Source organism: Aspergillus ambiguus (assembly GCF_047715705.1).
Source record: "Aspergillus ambiguus strain CBS 117.58 unplaced genomic scaffold BDV59scaffold_51, whole genome shotgun sequence".
In the NCBI taxonomy this organism is placed as follows: domain Eukaryota; kingdom Fungi; phylum Ascomycota; class Eurotiomycetes; order Eurotiales; family Aspergillaceae; genus Aspergillus; species Aspergillus ambiguus.
Genome location: NW_027395564.1, coordinates 54,501 through 74,080, shown reverse-complemented (window position 1 = coordinate 74,080; position 19,580 = coordinate 54,501). Strand labels below are relative to the sequence as shown.

Sequence of the window (19,580 nt, the reverse complement as noted above, 5' to 3'; positions counted from 1 at the left end):
GTGTCAGTTGTGATGTGGACGGCGCTGCGGGGATCTTTAATAGGGCCTTTAAAGGTGGGGAAGGCATGAGCTCATCGGAGCAAGTCCGTCGCGGTAGGCGGACCATGCGCCATCACTCAACCCCGGTGTGATACCTTACATCCCAAGGTACATAGTTGGCACGTAGATATGGCTCTTTACACAGTAATGTATGTATCCAGGCTATGACAGTACATATAACATGCAAACACATAAGGTACATGGATGTATCTACCCAGCTTACAAGTCGTCTCCATCTTCATCGCTTGCAGCCGTTTTCCCCTGTTTGTTGAGGCGGGACATCTCATGCTGCTCCGAGCCAGAGGACATGGCGATGGCCTGTCGACCTGTGTCGGACGACTCCAAGAATTCCCGTAGACGTTTTTTGCCCTCCGCTAAAGCTTGGTTCGAGGCGGCCTCGGTCATCTTCAGGATGGGGCCCCACAGGTTAAGCTGGTAGGTCACATATGCCGCCACGGCGCACACAAAGAGTAGGAAGAAATAGGCCGGGTTCCGGAGAACTGAAAGAAGTTAGCTAAAGGTTTCAGTCATGATAGTTGGGGATACTCACCTGCGACGATCTCGTTCCAGCCCAGTGCGAGAAGGATACCATAGAAGTACAAAGGAACCTGGGTCATGCCGCCAATAGCGCTGCGCTTGGCTTCAACATACACTCCATCTGCGGCTTTCTTGAATCGGACGATGAGCTCCTGGCGCTTGGAATCGCTGAGGACGGTCATCTCTTCTTCCAGACTCTTGCCCTCCTCTTCGTCCACTCCACCAATCGGAGGCAGATCTTCCTCGTCTGCGGCTGTCGCAGAGCTGGGTGTATGTCCAACCCAACGATCAAGCGGTGGAGGTGCAGCAGTTTCTGACAGCTTGAATTTGGACAGAAGGGGGATCAGAGTCAGTGTCGATTCGCGGGCACGGGTGTACACCCCTTCAATGTCATCTGTGGGGCGCCAAATCCTGGGGACGCCAGCATCATCGTAACGGAACTTGTCTTCAAAGTTCTCCCGCAACTTCAGCAGGAGGTTGCCCTCGATCATCTCCTCGTCGATCTTCGCGCGGAGAACGCCCCAGGACTTTCTTCGTAGTCGCCAAAGTCCGACATCAACCTCCTCCAAGCTCGCGTCGAAGCTACTGGCGCGATCGGTGAACCGTCGCTCGGCATCGAGGACCGTCTCGACAAAGACATTCCACACCCGGTCCCAGAACTTCTTCTCAGTCGGCTTGTCCCCACTTTCCGGTGCACCCCCGCCAGCCCGTCCAGATCCAAGGGCGTTGAACTCCAGTCCGACGGACTCGCCCAGGCGAGATTGCACCCATCGCTCAACGCGGGAAGCGAGACGGCGCATTTCGTCCCGTCTCAATCTTGCGCTGACATCGGAAAGCTCCTTTTCATACAACGCCAGCTCTTGAGAGTAGTCGCTCCAGGGAGTTCCCTCCACTGAGGTAGTACGGGCGACCTCCTCGAACTTCTCCATGGCCTTTTTCACCTCTTCGCTGACGATTTCAGCAAAATCATAGCCGGTGCCTTTCTTCTGACCCGACTTGACGGCGGCAGTGACCGCATCACTGAATTCGTTGATTCCAGACTTGTGGGTTGCATTGAGCTGACCCTGGAAAAGAGCCTTCAGACGCGTATCGATTTTGCTTTCGAGCTCGGCTCGTTTGCGCTGGTAGACACCCTTGTGATACCGGCTAGCTTCTGTTTCGAAGCTCTTAACAGCCTTGGTCCGCGCAGTTCTCATGGCCGCGCCCAAGCCGCCGAGAATCTCCGGTTCACCGAGGCGAGCAGCTTGCGACTGTTTATCCTCGAAAGGGACAATGGAATCATCGAAAGCTACCATGACTTCACGCAGGATCTCATCACAGCGGAATTGCGCCAACAGCTCCTGCTGGGTCGGCAGATCCAGATCCTTGTTGTTGACGATCTGGTCCCAAATGCCCTCCGCGTATCGTGAAAATCCGTCGGCTGGGATTCGTCGATGGTACTCGGGGAGGAAAACGCCCCCATCTGAAAATTCCCCCTTCTGCGCATCTAGGCTGGGGTCCTTGTGACCTTCACGGAATCTAAGGCTGAGCTTCTTCGTTTCGGCGACAAACTGATCGGGCTGGTAGCCCTTGTGCGGAAGACCATAGAACTGGAAGTCGAAATAGTCGTGCACAGTTGACCTCTCCAAGCCAGCGGGTTTAGAGATCGAATCCCAAAGGCGAGACATATCTTCCATCAACGTCTTCTGCAGGTTCTGGAGGGGCGTCATGCCGACAAAGTCACGAATAACGAAGAACAGCAGTGATCGGTGGGTGGTGTTCTTGTCTTTCAAGAACAATTGCAGATTAACCTCGAACACGGTCTTCAGGAGCCCCATGTTTGCACCTTGGTACAACCCCACCTGGTGCTCCCAGATGTTCACAATGAGAACCTCACTCGTGGCTAGGGCGAAGAGAGCACTTTTGCGCTCAAAATCCTGATCTTCTCCTCTCTCACGGCCGTCGGTACCCTCAACATCCATCACGAGAATATTGCTAGCCATGGAAGTGTCGTTGTTCTTGTTCTTGGACAGCCAGATGCCCTTGGTCGTCTGACGCCGCTCCAACTCGGACATAACGGAGAAATGGGTGCCAAAGAGATGGTTCAGGAGTGTTGATTTGCCAGTTGACTGGGAGCCAAACACGGAGATGAGGTGGTAGTTGAAACCGGCAGGCGTGACATCTTCGATACTGAGGTACTTGGACAGGTTGGGACTAGACCGTCCATGTTAGCCATCGAGCTCCTTGAGCTATACAGCTGGTATTCGGCCACACACGGCGGCCTGTCGTGCCACATATATCGGTTGTGCAGAGAGAAAAGAACGGGTGAGAGCATACTTGAATTCCTTGGACTCATCGATCACTTGTACACCATGCTCATAGGCCGTCTTATCGCTGCTATCGCCCCCAAGGGAGGCGAAATGCCCATTTGTAGCCATGACAGAACTCGCCTGGTTGGTACCCGTCTATAACAGGTGGTAATGGTCTTCCGGCGGAGTTACGGCCGTGAGGAACTCGAGGACTGCGGAGAGTACACGAAGGGATAACGTCAGAGGGAGTGGCGAGAGGGGGAGGAGGGATGCGGGACGATAGGTTGTTGAGCGGACACGGAGGACAACTACATATAGTGAGGGTGAAGGTGAGAGGAGGCAATCGGTGGAAGAGACGAAATCACAAGACTGGCGCACACGGTCTGGAGTGAACGAAGCCCGAGGTCGGCTGGGATCTTGTGGCCAGGAGTTGTTTGGTTGTCCGGGGCACGCGCCTTCGCCTGAGAATTCAGGCCACCACACGGATCCGGGCTAGCGTCCCGTGACGCACACTCCCGATCGAGTATGGTGTGGAGATTCCCCGATGTGGATGGGTAGTCAGACCCATGGATGTTATGATAAGCATGATCAATTGCAGATTTCACCAGGTACGTATACTTCAGGTACCACTCATTATAACCATCCGTTTCATATTTAACGACATACATAGAATTAAAGAAGAGGGGAGACGAGACAAACAAGTCTACATGTTGGAATACAATACAGGTGCATCGACATGACCCAAGAACTCCGGAGTAGGCGACCGTCTTGGTGCTTCAACGGTTCTCGGATCCCCTCGCTGATTCCCGCGCTGCAAGAACGTGCAAACATAAAACCCAGAACATGACCAAGAGAGAATTTTTCATAGTACAGACCAGCCGTTATGGGGAGCTGGTGATTTAGTCCATGACACGGGTGACAAGACCAGTAGCAACGGTACGGCCACCCTCACGGATGTTGAAACGCTGGCCAGCCTCGGCAGCAACAGGGCGGTGGGTCTTCAGGACCATCTCGATGTTGTCACCGGGCATGACACGGCGGGAGTCATCGTTGTCGGGGAAGCTGAGGTCAGCAGCCTCATCTGTATGGCGGGTTAGAAATACTGTCTGATACTATACAAGCTCACGACAGGGGCAACTTACCAGCAGTACGGATGAAGACCTGAGGACGGTAGTTGGTACCGAATCCGGTACGACGACCACCCTCGGCCTCAGTGAGGACGTACATAGAGACAAGGAACTTGTCGTGGGCCTTGGTGCTGCCAGGGGCAGCGATGACCATACCACGCTTAACGTCCTCACGGCGAATACCACGCAAGAGGAGACCAGAGTTGTCACCAGCGCGAGACTCGTCGCAGGACTTCTTGAAGGTCTCAATGTCCGTGACCTTGGTCTTGGTGGCATCGAAGGCGCCACCGATGATCTCAACCTCGCTATCCTTCTTCAGGATACCACGCTCCACACGGCCGGAAGCGACGGTACCACGACCGGCGATGGAAAAGACCTCCTCGACGGACATGAGGAAGGGCTTGTCGAGGTCACGCTGGGGGGTGGGGATCCAGGTGTCAACGGCGTTCATGAGCTCGTCGATCTTCTCAGTGCCGATCTCAGGGCGACGGTCCTCAAGTGCGCAGAGAGCAGAGCCAAAGATGATGGGGGTCTCTTCACCCTCGAATCCGTAGCTGGTGAGAAGCTCGCGCATTTCCAGCTCAACGAGCTCCAACATCTCCGGGTCCTCGACGGCATCCACCTTGTTGACGAAGACAACGATCTTCTGGACACCGACCTGGCGGGCCAACAGCAAGTGCTCACGGGTCTGAGGCCTGTTTGTGAAAGAAGTCAGCCATCCGCCCCTGATGCGTTGTCTATGTGGAATCTGGGTGGAGCGTACATCTGGCCATCGGAAGCGGCAACGACAACAATGGCACCATCCATGTTGGCGGCACCAGTGATCATGTTCTTAATGTAATCGGCGTGACCGGGGCAGTCGACATGGGCATAGTGACGGTCGTTGGTGGAGAACTCGATGTGAGCGGTGGAGATGGTGATACCACGCTTACGCTCCTCAGGAGCCTTGTCAATGGCACCATACTCGAGGAAGTTTGCGAGGCCCTTGGAGGCCTGGTGCTTGGTGATGGCGGCAGTCAGGGTGGTCTGGGAGGGCTCTGTTAGCGGATGCCGGACTACTTCGGATACAAGTTGAGATGCAGTGGGACGCGAATTGCGACGTACCTTGCCGTGATCGACGTGACCGATGGTACCTGGATGGCAATTAGTGATGTGTAAGACGCATTGCATCAGAGAAACCCGACGTACCGATGTTAACGTGAGGCTTGGACCGCTCGAAAGCCGTAGCCATACCACGGGCAGCCACTCTGTCTTTGAGGAAAACATGCTGCACAGGGTTGACAGCACGGGGACGCAGCAGAGAGGATCTGCTGGTACGCAGGAAGAGGTTGGCGGTTCGGGAGATGCTCGACATGATGACTGCCCTGAGAGGAATGACCGACGAAAGACGACCAGAGACAACGCGATGGAGAAGGGAAGAAGGACGAGAGCTGGAGATGCTCGCGGATCCGAAAAATTTAGGGGAGTCCGCTTAGTCATCTCGCGGGCCAATCAGCGGCGTGGAATTGCGGAGACATCAGGTACGATGCAAGATGGTATAGATGTGTTCACTATGGTATTAGTCCCCAGCATGGAGTTGACCAGGATATATACGAAAACTACACATAGCCCATAGTGGGTCTGCATATGCATATTTTACAGCCAGCAGGTTCCTTGTGCACCCGACTCAATCCCGCTTCTTCACCACCAGGATGACATGCTTCCCCGGTTCACCCTCCATCGGTCGAACCTGGACCGCATCAGCTTCCCTCGTAGTCTGCATCACACTGTCCATGACATGCTTCACCTCCTCCACAGTAGGCGCCCGTTTTCCCTTTTTCCGGGTAAGAACAACCTCCACTTTCCGGCCCTTCTCCAGGAAGGTAGTCAACTGCTTCAGGCGATGCGCCAGGTCATGGGCATCGATCGCCCAATTCAGCTCAATCTGCTTGACGGCGGTCTTTGCAGCATGCGTTGCCTTTGCCTTTGCACGCTCCTGCTCCTTTATCGCAACTCGGCTCACGATCTTGCAGACTGGAGGCTGGTCACGCGAGCCCGGTGATACCTGTAGCAGAAAGTTCTCCGAGCGATCAAAGGCACTCAAGGCATCTCGGAGACGGACGGGAGCATCTAAGCCACCTCCCTCATTGACAATCCGCACGTATTCTGACCGGATTTCTTCATCCTTCACTTGTTTTAACCGAGCGAGCAATTGGGCATTTCCGGGGGGCTGTCGTCGCCGCGTGGAATAAAGGCGGAGCTGCGTAAGAATCGGAGGAGAATTGTATCGAGTGCAATGGACCGGGGATGGGGATACAGCCGACGAAAGAAAGGTATGCCGAAGAGCTTGTGTTGTCGAGAGGAGACCGCGAATATGCTTCATGATGGGTCGAAGGAACCTGCCTTGCCCAGTGCAAGAAGGAGAGGGAGGAACGGTGGATTCAGCGGGGTTCAAAAATGCAAGCCGAGAAGAAAACGGTGGCAGATGCAACGAAGAGAGAGAGCAGGTTGCGGACTGCGAGTGGAACGTGACATAAACGGATGCATGCGGCGGTGTCAGCCACAGCCCAGCTGTCCGCCACTGGAGCGCCACAGTGCGGCGGATCCAGACCGTTTCAGGCCATCCGATTAAGGGTCCTGCGGCTCTCTCCTTTCTTCTTCTCAGCACTCGCTCTCTTTTCCCCCTCTGATCTCCTCCTGACGTCCCTCTTCCTTATCCGTCCGAGTTCTCCGTCCATTCGCTCTTCCAAAAGCTCTCGATCTCCTACGATCCTTTTTGGGCTGGTCCGGAGGGTCCCTGGGGGGTTTCTGGTTCCGTTTTTCCAGTCTATCGACCGATACTCGATCTTTCTTCAAACCAACTCGGTCGACCCAGAAGAGAAAATAGAAGAGAATAGAGCGTGTCTCTGGGAAGAGACGCCGCACACTTCTGATAAAGGGAGGTGACTCGTATGTCGACTGGATTGGACAGTCGACAACTACAGACCACCTCATCGTACTTGCATTCGGCTTCCAGAGCAAGTAAACGTTCGAGTTCGCGGGCTTCCGAGACCGCGAATACTCCCGTCAATCAGTCGGATAGGTTATTGACAATACCACCGCACAGTCAATTGTCTACAGGAACCCTCATGGCGCAGACTCAAAGATCACGGTATCTCAAGACCGGTGCCATCATCGGTGCTCTACTGATGATGATTCTGTGGCTGTCCCCTCCAAGACACGTCTCATCCCACTTCGGCAGTCCTGGTATATCCCTCCCCAACCGGCTCTGTCCAACGTCACTGCTAACGGGGCTGTAGGAACCTCTACCTCTGAATCCGCTCCCTTAACGGAACGATGCTCCAAGCCATACGATCCATCTAAGCCCCTAATCCAGTATGCATTGATGATTGATGCTGGAAGTCAGGGATCCCGCATCCATGTGTACCGTTTCAACAACTGCGGCCCCACTCCCGAGCTTGAACATGAGGAATTCGAGCAGACCGAGAAGAGATCGGGTGGCTCGGGATTGAGCTCTTACAAGGAAGACGCAGAGGGCGCCGCCCGCAGTCTCGATCCCCTCATGCAGGTGGCGATGCGAACTGTCCCCGATGAATACAAGTCTTGCTCCCCGGTTGCCGTGAAGGCCACCGCTGGTCTGCGGATGCTTGGTCCTGAGTTGAGCCAGAATATCCTTGAAGCCGTTAGAACTCGTCTGGAGACTGTTTACCCCTTCCCTGTTGTGTCTCGCGAGAAGGGCGGCGTTCAGATCATGGATGGCTCTGACGAGGGCGTGTATGCCTGGATTACCACGAACTATCTTCTCGGCAAGATCGGCGGCCCCGACGAGACTCCTACTGCCGCCATCTTTGACCTTGGTGGCGGTTCCACCCAGATCGTCTTCCAGCCCACCTTCCAGAACAGCAAGTCGGGCGGTATGCCAGAGCACCTCGCCCCTGGCGATCACAAGTACGATCTCGAGTTCGGCGGACGCCACTTCGAACTATACCAGCATTCCCATCTGGGATATGGTCTTATGGCCGCTCGTGACACCGTCCACAAGGCTGTTGTCGAGGCGAAGCTTTCTGCGAATCCCAGAGACCTGACCTGGACCAAGCAGCCTATTGCGAATCCTTGTATCGCGCCCGGCATGTCGCGTGATGTGGAACTGGAGTTCGAGATGGATCATCCTCTCGGCCCAGGCAAGACGATGTTCAGGATGGTCGGCCCGAAGGAAGGCATTTCTGCCGCTGCGCAGTGCCGCGGCCTCGCTGAGAAGATTCTGAACAAGAACGCCGAGTGCAGTCTCGCGCCCTGTTCCTTTAACGGTGTCCACCAGCCATCGCTGGAAAAGACCTTCGCTCGTGAAGACGTGTACATCTTCTCGTACTTCTTTGACCGCACCAAGCCTCTGGGCATGCCGGATTCCTTCACTCTGGACGAACTCCACCAATTGACGTCGAACGTCTGCGCTGGCGAGCCTAACTGGGGAATCTTCGAAGGCGTTGAAGGTGCTCTCGAGGAATTGCGTGATCGCCCCGAATGGTGTTTGGACCTGAACTTCATGCTGGGTCTCTTGCACACCGGTTACGAGATGCCTCTGTCTCGTGAGGTGAAGATCGCCAAGAAAATTAAGAATAACGAGCTTGGCTGGTGCTTGGGTGCAAGGTAAGTTACCACCCCTTTCGTGCGCTCATATAATGTCCACATACTGACTTCGTAACAGCTTGCCCCTTCTGAGTCAAGAGTCGGGCTGGACTTGCCGTGTGAAAGAGATCTCGTAAAGATAATGAACGTGGTGATATGGCTGAATGAATAAGGTATTTAATTGCGAGATGGTGTGCATACTATCTTTCTCTTCATGCAAATATGACTAGACTTTTGACTTGCTACTACTGTTTTTATTAGCTTTCTACTATCACTAGATTACATTGCTTCTATCACTGTACGCTATGACTAAATGCAAGTGATGCCTTTTGGAGAGAGTGGGTAGTGTATAGCAAACAGACCATAAGATATAGGTGGATATAACGTATAGCATATATCAAAATGTATTGAGCCAAACCATCCAGAGCGCCAGCCCATGCAATCCAATTTTGTCTATCCAAACCATGAAAAGCGAACCAAATGCTCGAGAATATCATTCCCTCATCTCTTCAATCGTGGGCTTTTTTGACGATGTATCTTCCTGCCCCATCAATGTACCCAAGACATTCGAATCGGCCTGGACCTCAGATTTCGGCGCGGCAGATGATGCGAGATCCTCGTTCGAGGCATGGTCGCTACCTTTTTCGCCCTGACGCTTTTCTTCCAAGACTCCAAGACCAAGGTTCTATAGACAATCTGTGTAAGCTACAGACGCAAAGATATGCGAAGGGGAAGACCGCAGGGTGATCTGCCTACCATCTCAATATACTGGCCCTCGTCCTGATCATCAACTTCATCCAACCTGACATCCTTTGCCCGGCCGGCGTCTATCTCCCGCTGCAGTTCGTCATTAGCACTTCTCATCTTCGGAAGGAAGGCGGAAATGCGGGAGAGCAGGTCTGCATCCCTCTCCACGTGGTGGATGCGCGGCTTTTGTCGCGCAGGTAGGTGCGGTAAGGGATGGTCGAGGCCATCGTGGCTTTCCACCTGTTCATGCTCATCGTCGGCGGCACGTTCATCCTCCTCGTCGTCGTTGTCGCTATCCGCGTCACTGCTGTCGCTTCCCGAGGATGAGGTAAAATCGTCGTCGTCATCGTCAGCAACGGATGCGGGGTTTCTGCGCGGCGAGAATGGCTTCCCCTCGGACTCTTGGTTGGGACGCACGCGCGATCGGTGAGAAAGAGTCGTCACATTGGCGTGGGAAGTCGACGGTTGGAGATCGTCGGGTTGTGGGCGCTTGCGATGCGCATCTGCCATGGTGGATTGAAGTGCGCTTGCCAATGACGGATCGTTTTCTGCGGCCTTCCCCTCTTTCGTATCGGAATTGGTGGGGATCGCGGGGCTTCACTGGGTTGTTTCGAGGAGGAAGATGAAATGACAGGAGGTTTTAAGGAGGATGAAGAGCGGGAGAGGATTGGTCGGGATGGTGAAGCAGGTGGGAAAAAAAAGTTGGAGACCGAAATCGATCGGATGGATCGTCCGGCCGTGAAGAACAGCTGCAGCGACAGGGGTAAATGCATCACTCATCCTGGTCCAGGATGGTTTAGATTAATTTTCCTGGATTAATATCGTCGCTCTGTTCTCGCCATTCTTATTATTCTCGTCTATCTCCTGTTCTTCCTTTCCCCAGTTCAACAACTCCCATGGCGATTCCTCCGTCCTGGTGAGCTCCAGCCTTGACGTCTGCCCGCTAGACGTAAGATTCTTCTTCGTCTTGAGAATTTATATATAGAGGTTACTGTCATCTCGAGGTTTGTCGTTCTTCTTTCCTTCTATATTGTCGCTTCGGGTGGCCATGCCGGTGTTGACCCCCACTATATACTCCCTACACTATAATCCAGACTGATATGGACATATCAACTTCCCCTTAATATCCAGTACACAGCTGATCTCTTCTAGATAATATTCTCTGTTTCATATATGACCGATCCCGGTTGATAGACACAACAACAAGCTACGACACATCCCAGGATAACTATAATGGCTGTCCCCAGACTTCACGTCAACGACCACAGCCCCGTGTCAGACGAAGCCATCTCGCAAGACTCCCTCGATATACAGCACCAACAGCCTTCAACACGAAAGACACTCCACCAAAACATATTCGGCAAGCTCCGTCCTCTGCCTTTCCAATACCACTGGACAGTCTGGTATGACAAGCACTCCGATACCGCCGACTACGACGAGAGACTATACGTCCTCCACGAAGACGTCGCTGACATTGCAACCTTCTACCGCGTCTACAACAACTATCCCTGGAACAAGGTCCGCCTGCGCGACACTGTCCATATCTTCCGGAAAGGAGTGCGCCCCGTCTGGGAGGACCCCCAGAACCAAAAGGGAGGCTGCTGGAGATTCCGCGTGCCGAAGAGCAAGGCGCAAGCCTTCTTCCATGAGATCGCAATCCTGTGCATGGCAAATGAGTTTCAGGCCGTTCTGGAAAAAGGTATGTCAGTGGCCTTACGGTTCGAGCTGTTTGTGTCCGGTCCGCCATACTGACCCCGTATGTGTAGAGCACGACCATGTCCTCGGAGTCTCGACCTCGGTCCGCTTCAACTCCCATATGATTTCTGTCTGGAATAAATTGGGCTCTAACGAACGATCTATCAAAGCCCTGGAGCAGACTATTCTAGATCGCTTATCCCCCGAGTTACGACCCTCCGGCCCGGGGGCCAATTCATACTTCTACAAGCGTCACGAGGATAACGACGGATACCACCAGGCAGTCCAGGGGATGGTTTCACAAGTTTGAAATGTTTATATGTATTTTGATACGAAGAATATGAGAATCCTTTTTCTATCTTTGGTGGGTCTTGACACTCGGCACATCGCGTAACTATCGTCAAAAAGCTCCAAATATGTAGATTTGCCGGGGCCAGCAATATCGCCCAACGTAATTAATTACCCATTAATTTTGCCTAATGATACATGTTGGTTTTAATGTACACGTCACAGCATAGATATCTACCTGCCGATACAGACAACCGTTCAACGACTGCGGCTCCTGCGTCGACTGGGACTTCGTCTTCGAGCTCGACGATCATCCGAGTCGTGAGCTCGTTCCGCCTCCTTTTCACGGTCTTGATCTCGTTGACCACCAGGGATATACCGGTCGATCTCCACAAAACGTGGCCGGTCGTCTCGCTCACGTTCTGCTCGTTCTGCCGAACGAAGCCGTCGCCGAGGGGACCGACTTCGATTGCTGGTCGGGGGTACATAACGGTCAATATCGAGAAGACTTGGGGTTCGTCGTCGGGATCGAGAGCGCCGCCGTGAGCGAGATCGTCGCCGGGAGGATGCAGATGCACGCGAGACAGACCTCTCTCGGTCTCGGGTCCGGCCTCGGTCGTTGTCTCTTTCCCTTTCTTTATCTCGGTATCCGTCGCGATCTCTACCGTGGTCACGAGAGCGATCCCGATCCCTTTCACGACGCTGAGAGCGTGACCTCGACCGGCGACGAGAGCGTGAACGGTATCGCGGCCGGGACCGGCTGCGACGGCGACGGTAATCCTCTCGCTCGCGATCACGGTCTCTGTCCCTATCCCTGTCCCTATCATCTCTGTCTCTGTCTCGCTCGCGCTCTCTCCTGTCACGGTCTCGACTGCGGTCACCCCGGTATGAGTCGTACTCTCGGTCCCTGTGGCGGTCTGGGGTTCTATCCCGGTATCGCCCCCGGGAACGAGCTCGGTCGAAATCACGATCGCGATCATACCCCCGCGTCGTAGATCGACTTCGGCTTCGACGGCTAGGTCGATAACTCCGATCACCGTAACGGTCATGGCGGAAATCGCGAATGGACAGTCGGTCGTCAGCATCGCGTTCGCGTGGTCGAGTGGATATCTCGCGGGAATCTCGGCGATCTTCTTCATATCGTGAGTACCTCATCCGGGACCGACTACGGCTGTCGCGTCTCCGGGTCCTCGGGCGATCCTCCACTGTAGTAGAGCCACGTCTCCTATGCATGTCACCTTCCACCACAGGACTCCCTGACTTTGTTGGGGTGTTGGAATACCGCGAGTCGGATGTCTTGGGCTTTGGAGGGGGCTTGAGTCCGTTCTCGATAGCTTCTGCTTCTTCAAAGTCGAATTCGGGCTTCTGCCGTGCCTTGGCCGCAAGCTCTTCGCCTTCTTTCAGCAGCATCTGCAACGCGGCTTCCTCCAAGGACTTCTCGTCCACAGGGGGAGCAGGCGTCGGCTCCTTCGGCGTCTCGGTCATTTCTTTCCGTGATTCCCGGTGGCGTGGTGATATGGCACGGTCAGAGCGGCCGCCAGGAGACCGGTCACGACGATAACGATCGCGATCACGATCGCGGTCTAAGTCCCGATCCCGGGTACGACTGCGATCACGGTCTCGGTAACGATCATAATCCCGATACCTCTCTCGATCTTCCCGTCGACGTCGTTCGTATCGCTCCTGGCGTTCCTTTTCCCTTTGCTCGTCAAGAAGTCGTTGCTCGGCGCGTCGCTGTTCCTCGCGTTCTCGTCGCCGCGCGCGATCTTCCTCTTCCTTTTTCCGTTCGAGCTCGCGTTGCTTGCGATCTTCCTCGGCCTTGCGTCGCTTCTGCTCCTCTTCCATCTCTCTCTGCTTGCGCATTTCCTCTTCGTAGATTTTGTCTCGTACGTCTCGTTTCGCCTTGACGTGTGCCGCAAAGTCCTCGTCGGTTTTATTCCCGTTTTGTTCTTCTCGAGCTGCGACGTCGTCGCCGACATCCTGGCGGCGTATCTCTCGAACCGAGTCTAGAATGGCGGGAAGGTGGTTCGAGGCTAGCGCATCAAGAGATTTCTCTACGGTCTTGTAAATGTCGCTGCGATCCACAGCTCCTTCGATCAGGGTCGCTGCCTTGCCGCGTTCGCGCGAGAGCAGTTCGGGCTCGCGCTCGATTTCAGATTCCGCTAATCCGATGAGAAGATTGGTAAACTCGGCCTTGCCCTCCTGCGCGCTGCACATTAGCCCAGTAAACGGAGAAACATAGAGCAAGAAGGACGCAATAGCAATACCCCGTCATGAAATTCCGCCCACATTTTTTTCCGAATCGTATCGAATCCTCCCTTCTTCTTGAAGGCATGCAAAAGGCCATCGATGGCTCCGTGTTGCGCCGCGGTCAACGGAAGCTCATCGGTCTTGAACTTCTTCCGTTGCAAGCTCTGTATGTCAACTGATGGCCGCTTGACACCCGGGGACGGGACCGCAGCGGGCATCTCCTCCTCTGGACCAGCCATGACGAGAAGTTCCCAGGGGGCCGGGGGCGGGGGGGAAGCAGCAGAGTGGAGTGCGGAAGAACCAGCTCACCCGTGGAGTCGCAATCGTCTGATTCAAGCTGCGCCAAAGGAAAACCCGATCGCAACAGGGCCGGCGTTCCAAGACGCAGATCGCGACGCGGCCGCACAAGGGACAGTCGGCACAACGATAATCCGGGGCGGATCGGATTGTGAACTGCCGTCCCGTGATTCGACGGAGCAGGTGGGAAAGCCAACCTCATCGTCTCAATCCGCCTGTTGCGCCGCCCAACTTGCATTCCATTGTCTCGCTGGATCGTGTTTCGACACCACTACTACAGCTGCGTTATAATCCAGACAGTCTGTCTACACAAGCGCCTCTTTTCCCCGACATTTCTAGCCGCAATCCGCGCCGTCCGCGCCCCCTCCCCCGTCATGGTTCACAAAGTCCTCTTCTGGGGCGGTTTCGGTACGTATATCACAGTCTACAGCTCGCTTGATACGGTTTCCTACGTTTAAGAGTGCCCGCCGAATTCTCTACATGCCATTGGCTGCGTATCTCTGCTCCCCGCTAACGCGACCCGACCCAGGTATCGCCGTCCGTCTGTGGCAGCTCGGCATTGAAATGCGTCCCATCCTCGCCAAAGAGTCCCTCTGGGTGTATCCCTTGTTCGCCGGTGTTGGTGGAAGCTTCGGCTACTGGCTCCAGGGCGTTGAGAATAGACAGCTCCGGATTCTCGCACAGCGCCGGGAGGCCATCCTTGAGAAGCGTCGGAGACGGGATGAGGGCACACTGAGCAAGGTCGAGGAGGCCGGTACTCTGGCTGCGACGTCGTGAAGGTGATCCTTTCTGTGTATATTGTCTGGAAAATTCTGATGGAAAGGGGGGTTTTGTTGAATCGGGTCGTGGTATATTGCCAGCCCGGTCTTGTACCAAAAAATCGAATGGTTACGCTCGACTCCTGTGTCTGGACCTGTGGGAGGAAAAGATTACGAGCAGGGCCTTAGATTCATGTGTTTCGCATACTTATTTCTCCTCGCATTGCAATGGCAGATTTCACTTGTTCCCTTTTGTGAGTAATGGTGTGTACGTTTTGTACATCCAAGGGTTCAGTTCGTATGTATCACCTAACGATCCCGCCCTTGGTTGATCACTTCGTCTTCTGTTATTTCCTCCCCGACGTCCCCTTCGTCATATCCGCGGTCAAGTTCCAGCCGAAATTCCTGCAACTCGTCGTTATATTCGCTCAACTTTCTCACATCGGTCACACGGTCTAGCTCATAGACATCCCCTGGCGATAGCCTCCGGTGGAAGTGTTGCTTGTCCAGAATACGACTGATGGCAGCTCTCTCGCTGTCCGACGTCCCTTTCAGCTGGATCTGGTCCGGCATTCCCCGTACCCAGCCCTTAAGCCAACCCCAGCCGAGTACTTGATCTGCAAGTCGACAGCACCCGTCGATACAAGTACAGCGGCTCAAATCGACGTAGAGATACGACAATTTGAACGATTGGCGAAGAAATGTCAGCGTTCGACCCCAAAGGTACTCATTCATATTCTCGATGTGGTGTCGATGCGCCGTGGGTTCTGGTGGCTCGAAACGGGCATGCATCGCCCCTAAGGCATCGACTGCTGTATGCCTCGACTGCGCCATGCCCGTGTTCAACTGACCCATCACATCTACGACAGCGGGCAGTTCTTCACTCAGGAATTCTGCCATGTAGATGTAATCTCGACTGTCGAAAACGATCTCGACCTTACGTATCTGATGGAGATTATGGAGCAGTCGAGGGTATTCCCGGCTTGCGGCGGCTAGGACATCCACCTGGACAATGGAGAAGGTATTCTCCCGGAGGTAGATGGGTATGGCTTCTTCGTAGACTTGCTTTGAGACGCTGAGGAGCGAAAGGGTCGGGACCCCGTACTGGGAGGCTCGGTTGGGATTTGTGAGATACTCCACCGTGATGAAGGGGCGGACAAAGATACGGGTTGTCACTAGGGTGTGGCGGTATATTCTCTCCCGGATGGGAATGGGAAGGTCGAAGAAGCAGGTCATGTTGAGCGGTTGTAGACTTCGATATGGGATTCCGGGGATGGAAGTTGGGAACTGTGGATCTTCACTGCAGTCGACAGTTGTCAAGTATTATGCCCAAAAGGACCTAAGGTACCTAGGACCCTCCAACTGTAGTTCTGTTCTGGGTATTATCTCCATTCTTATATCAAGTGCCTGAGTCAAACCCAGGTATTTTGCAGATACATGGAGACCTTAACGGAGCTCCCCTACCATCCGCTTACTCTGACCCAAACATCTACAATCTTCGAATCATCATCCTGGCTCGAGTCGACAATCAAGTACCACCCATACAGTGCACCCGTGATGCACGCATGGTTCGGGTAGATCCTAACAGACTGTCCAACCTGGAGCGGGATCTCCGGTCCATCACCACCTAGCCACGAGATAATTCCATGCTCCTGGCTAATGCGTTCAACCATAAGACGCTTCACCCCAGACTGCTGCTTCCAGTTAGCCACCATGCCCCATCCAGGATAGGACTGGCATGGCTCCCTCCCCAGGGCCAGCGTTCCCGCTGCCACCAAAGCCTCGGGTTTAGTCCGCTCGCCATTGTTGTATACGCTGCATACCTCCGCAAGCACCGATAGGGCAAGTTCGTTCTCAATTTGTCCCAAATGTCTGGCGTTGGTCGCCATTTGTTGCATGTCGAGGACAGTGTAGACGCCCGCGTGGAGTTCGATCTTCACTGGCGCTCCCGTTTTTTGGTCTGGGCTCTGCACAAACGCTTTCAAGTCCCGGGCTTCTGAACTGAGATGTTCCTCGAGAAGATTATGCGCCGAGACAGCCTGGGGTGTCGCCCCAACGCTAATGACCAGCTCCCTATCCGTCGGTAGGAGATGCGAGTTTCCCCGCAAAGCTTCTCTGCAGCCAGCAATCTCCGTCTTCAGGTATGACATGGCTTGCTCCGGGCTCGTGGCTGCATAGCTCAGACTGCTATGGGAATACACACCCAGCAACGCTACACGCCCGGCCCTTTCTTCAACTGCAATCCTTTCCAGCAGTCCGTTCTTGTTCAGCATGGTGGGTGGGACCCCAGCTCGATGATACCCCGTGTCGACTTTGAGAAAGACACCGGCTGCAAACCCAGCAATATCGCGAAACTGGGTCAGGTAGTCTAGTTGATCCGGGTGGTCGATCATGACGGAGACGCTACCTTCCCCCACTTCACGGGCAACGTTGCCCAGACGGGGAACCTGTGAGGGCACGAGAGGGATCCCATAGAGCACATTGACTTTGCGGCCTTGTGTTCTGATGTCCTTCAACAAAGGAACAAGCAGCTCGGCTTCTGCGAGTGTCGATACGACGAAGTTGGCCTCGCCTGATCCGTTCCCGACTTGCAAGCTTGCTACTTGCAGCGTCTTCGAACGGGTTAGCCGTCGAACGAAAGCAAGGGGAAACCTGTATCACCTTGTGGGTTTTTACATGGGCCCGGAAGCCAACATTAAGACGTTTGACAGCCTCGAGCATTGCTTCACAGTGCCGCTTAACGATGGCAAGGTCAAGTACGGCGGCCGGCTTCGGTACGTCACCGATATCCTTGCCGACGTAAAACCGTTTCAGGTCATCTTCAGACGGAAGAGGCCTCGAAGGGAAGTCAATTGAGCCCATGCTGAGTCTGGTTTCGTATTTGGTCTAGGGATGTTGCTTGGATTGAAGGGCTTGGTTAGGCTTGGACCATAGGTTGGGGTCTCCATCTCGGGGTAAGTGGGGACGGCCAGATCCCGCCTCCAGAACTTCTTACTGCACCATCCATACAATAAGACCAAGCCTCCTATGCATTGTTTGGAACTGGGATATGTATTTACATTTTCCATATCGACTAGCAACAGCAATTGGAGCCTGAAAGGTATATCCTGCTCAAGACGTGAAAGGACACAGGCGACAAGTATGCGTTACCACATAAATAAGCATATTCTAGAATATGAAGGGATAAATATGTACAGGCGTGTGAAGAAGGAAGAAAGCCACATGAGATTAGGATGTTGGGTAAATGGATGAAGAGAATAGGAACCCCAGTTCAAGATAGTAGTGCCTCCAGGGTACTCCGCAAGAATTTCAACCGGGTCCAAATTCCGCACAACTATTTAAACACCCGGACGCATGAGTCCGCGCTTCCGGTTGCGATAACGCATTGGAAAGCGGGCTTTGCAGGGGGCTTTTTGGGCCCTCCGTTGGTCGTTTCAGACGGCTCTGTGGCGGCCGCGTTCCGGGGAGGTGGCGCCCACCGAATACAACTGATAAAATGGCCATGAGCGTTGCTGATCGTCTTCACCAGTCTCCCTTCTTGTGAGAGATCCCAGCAGCGAATCGTTTTGTCGTCCGCGACGCTGAACAGATACTTCCCGCTAGGGTGAAATACCAGACCTCGTATCCAATTGTCGTGGCCAACAAGGGTCTTGATCAGTCTTCCACGGGCTTCCCAAAGCTTGATCGTTTTATCTCTGGAGCCGGTTGCAACAAACTCAGACGAGCTACTTGCGGGAGGCGCTTTCTTGTGTCCAGCAAGAGTAGCCAGGTATTCATAGCTTGCCGGTGGTGCAAACACACAGCACTGCACGTCATTTTCATGGCCTAGCAAGGCCGCTTTGGGTTCAGAGGAGGAGGCCTCCCACACTGTCACGGCTTGGTCCCGGCCGCCCGCTACCAGCCATTTGCCGTCAAATGAAGGGGATACGTCCAGGAACCAGATGCTATTTGAAGTAACCGTTCTCACACAGTATCCCGTTGACACGTCCCAGATGCGGATAGAAGCGTCTCGACTGGCGGACACAAGTAGATTTTCGGAAGACTTAAGGAAACGAACCGCTGAGACGGAGTGGTCATGACCGTGGAGCGTTCGAATGTTTGCGTAATCCTTGCTCGGGTCCCAGAGTTTAATCGTCAGGTCACCAGAGCAGGATGCTAGCAATGTGTGCCCCTTTTGACCTCCAAAATCAAGACCCGAGACCCCTCTCATGTGACCTTTCAGGGTCCGTTCCAACTCTCCAAGTTCCCAGTCCCAAATCTTGATCGTGCAGTCTTCAGAACCAGAGGCGAGCGATGTGAAAACAGGGTGGAAGGCGATGGATGTAATGGCGTCTCTATGTGACTCGAATGTATGTGCCGACGACTGTGCCGGTAGCCAATTGTCAGGGTCTTGGTGTTGTTTGGCGCGGGCCATTGAAGGGACAGAATCAAGCTCGGCCTGAAGGCTCGTGATTTTAGATTCTAGATCTAATATCTGCAGATCGATCAGTCCCCGTCTCTGTTGGGGTATACCGCAATACACCGGGGAGAATTTACCTTCCGCTGTAGTCGGGCAATGCCCGTCCATTTCTTCTCCAACAGTCCCTCATATTTCTTGCAGGTGGCCTCGTCGAAGCTGTCACCGATTTGGAGTTCTTCGCGGAGGGTGTTGGAACTCTGGGAAGCCTTTATCGAGGTGAGATAGGCGACCATAGACTTGTGCCTATTTTGCGCATCAGTGGGAGGGGGGCGTAAATTGTCGCGGGAGATGTAAACACATACAGCTCCTCTGCCTGGCTGGCGGTTAAGATCTGGCTCATGGTGGTGGCCGAGTGCACATAAGGCAGTGGAAATCGAAGGCGCCGAACACAATCATGCAGATAAACAGCTAAGCCTGAAGGGTTACGCCCCTGGTAACCCGGACACGCATCAGGCGCGGAAAGCCGTAGCTGAAGATGGCCGTGGGTCGG

General features: G+C 54.1%; 11 protein-coding genes across 11 annotated transcripts; 3 read left to right on the top strand and 8 right to left on the bottom strand.

The window, feature by feature from the left end:
- Nucleotides 1-28: 28 nt before the first annotated feature.
- sey1 (dynamin-like GTPase SEY1) lies at nt 29-3,357 on the bottom strand. Its single transcript, XM_073691324.1, has 3 exons — nt 2,893-3,357; nt 590-2,769; nt 29-539 (listed from the first exon to the last, which is right to left on the bottom strand). The coding sequence occupies exons 1-3, from the start codon at nt 2,991-2,993 to the stop codon at nt 259-261; spliced, it is 2,562 nt and encodes an 853-aa protein (XP_073543498.1). The 5' UTR covers nt 2,994-3,357; the 3' UTR covers nt 29-258.
- Nucleotides 3,358-3,445: 88 nt separating this feature from the next.
- On the bottom strand, nt 3,446-5,407 carry BDV59DRAFT_187979 (translation elongation factor Tu). The gene is made up of 5 exons (XM_073691323.1): nt 5,180-5,407; nt 5,096-5,124; nt 4,755-5,017; nt 4,007-4,686; nt 3,446-3,945 (listed from the first exon to the last, which is right to left on the bottom strand). Exons 1-5 carry the CDS (start codon nt 5,343-5,345, stop codon nt 3,764-3,766), a joined length of 1,320 nt encoding a protein of 439 aa, XP_073543497.1. The 5' UTR covers nt 5,346-5,407; the 3' UTR covers nt 3,446-3,763.
- Nucleotides 5,408-5,475: 68 nt separating this feature from the next.
- Nucleotides 5,476-6,477, bottom strand: BDV59DRAFT_187978 (putative translation initiation factor IF3). The gene has a single exon (XM_073691322.1). The coding sequence runs from the start codon at nt 6,351-6,353 to the stop codon at nt 5,658-5,660; it is 696 nt and encodes a 231-aa protein (XP_073543496.1). The 5' UTR covers nt 6,354-6,477; the 3' UTR covers nt 5,476-5,657.
- Nucleotides 6,478-7,098: 621 nt separating this feature from the next.
- Nucleotides 7,099-8,733, top strand: BDV59DRAFT_205852 (guanosine diphosphatase; the record flags this gene model as incomplete). The annotated part of the gene is made up of 3 exons (XM_073694714.1): nt 7,099-7,216; nt 7,270-8,617; nt 8,676-8,733. 3 exons carry the CDS (start codon nt 7,099-7,101, stop codon nt 8,731-8,733), a joined length of 1,524 nt encoding a protein of 507 aa, XP_073543495.1.
- Nucleotides 8,734-9,089: 356 nt separating this feature from the next.
- On the bottom strand, nt 9,090-9,853 carry BDV59DRAFT_205851 (NOPCHAP1/New4 family protein; the record flags this gene model as incomplete). The annotated part of the gene is made up of 2 exons (XM_073694713.1): nt 9,090-9,281; nt 9,353-9,853. 2 exons carry the CDS (start codon nt 9,851-9,853, stop codon nt 9,090-9,092), a joined length of 693 nt encoding a protein of 230 aa, XP_073543494.1.
- A 276-nt stretch (nt 9,854-10,129) lies between these two features.
- On the top strand, nt 10,130-11,388 carry BDV59DRAFT_135375 (eukaryotic translation initiation factor 4E). The gene is made up of 2 exons (XM_073687051.1): nt 10,130-11,042; nt 11,110-11,388. Exons 1-2 carry the CDS (start codon nt 10,577-10,579, stop codon nt 11,346-11,348), a joined length of 705 nt encoding a protein of 234 aa, XP_073543493.1. The 5' UTR covers nt 10,130-10,576; the 3' UTR covers nt 11,349-11,388.
- A 196-nt stretch (nt 11,389-11,584) lies between these two features.
- On the bottom strand, nt 11,585-13,815 carry BDV59DRAFT_196224 (BOD1/SHG1 domain-containing protein; the record flags this gene model as incomplete). The annotated part of the gene is made up of 3 exons (XM_073692685.1): nt 11,585-13,249; nt 13,292-13,528; nt 13,594-13,815. 3 exons carry the CDS (start codon nt 13,813-13,815, stop codon nt 11,585-11,587), a joined length of 2,124 nt encoding a protein of 707 aa, XP_073543492.1.
- A 432-nt stretch (nt 13,816-14,247) lies between these two features.
- BDV59DRAFT_205848 (putative NADH-ubiquinone oxidoreductase 14 kDa subunit) lies at nt 14,248-14,650 on the top strand (the record flags this gene model as incomplete). The annotated part of the gene is made up of 2 exons (XM_073694712.1): nt 14,248-14,281; nt 14,403-14,650. 2 exons carry the CDS (start codon nt 14,248-14,250, stop codon nt 14,648-14,650), a joined length of 282 nt encoding a protein of 93 aa, XP_073543491.1.
- A 290-nt stretch (nt 14,651-14,940) lies between these two features.
- On the bottom strand, nt 14,941-15,867 carry BDV59DRAFT_196223 (uncharacterized protein; the record flags this gene model as incomplete). Its single annotated transcript, XM_073692684.1, has 2 exons — nt 14,941-15,456; nt 15,496-15,867. 2 exons carry the CDS (start codon nt 15,865-15,867, stop codon nt 14,941-14,943), a joined length of 888 nt encoding a protein of 295 aa, XP_073543490.1.
- Nucleotides 15,868-15,975: 108 nt separating this feature from the next.
- BDV59DRAFT_135360 (putative serine dehydratase domain-containing protein) lies at nt 15,976-17,572 on the bottom strand. Its single transcript, XM_073687050.1, has 2 exons — nt 17,293-17,572; nt 15,976-17,243 (listed from the first exon to the last, which is right to left on the bottom strand). Exons 1-2 carry the CDS (start codon nt 17,491-17,493, stop codon nt 16,092-16,094), a joined length of 1,353 nt encoding a protein of 450 aa, XP_073543489.1. The 5' UTR covers nt 17,494-17,572; the 3' UTR covers nt 15,976-16,091.
- A 65-nt stretch (nt 17,573-17,637) lies between these two features.
- On the bottom strand, nt 17,638-19,539 carry BDV59DRAFT_187969 (WD40 repeat domain-containing protein). Its single transcript, XM_073691321.1, has 3 exons — nt 19,393-19,539; nt 19,168-19,333; nt 17,638-19,105 (listed from the first exon to the last, which is right to left on the bottom strand). Exons 1-3 carry the CDS (start codon nt 19,428-19,430, stop codon nt 17,966-17,968), a joined length of 1,344 nt encoding a protein of 447 aa, XP_073543488.1. The 5' UTR covers nt 19,431-19,539; the 3' UTR covers nt 17,638-17,965.
- Between the last annotated feature and the right edge of the window lie 41 nt (nt 19,540-19,580).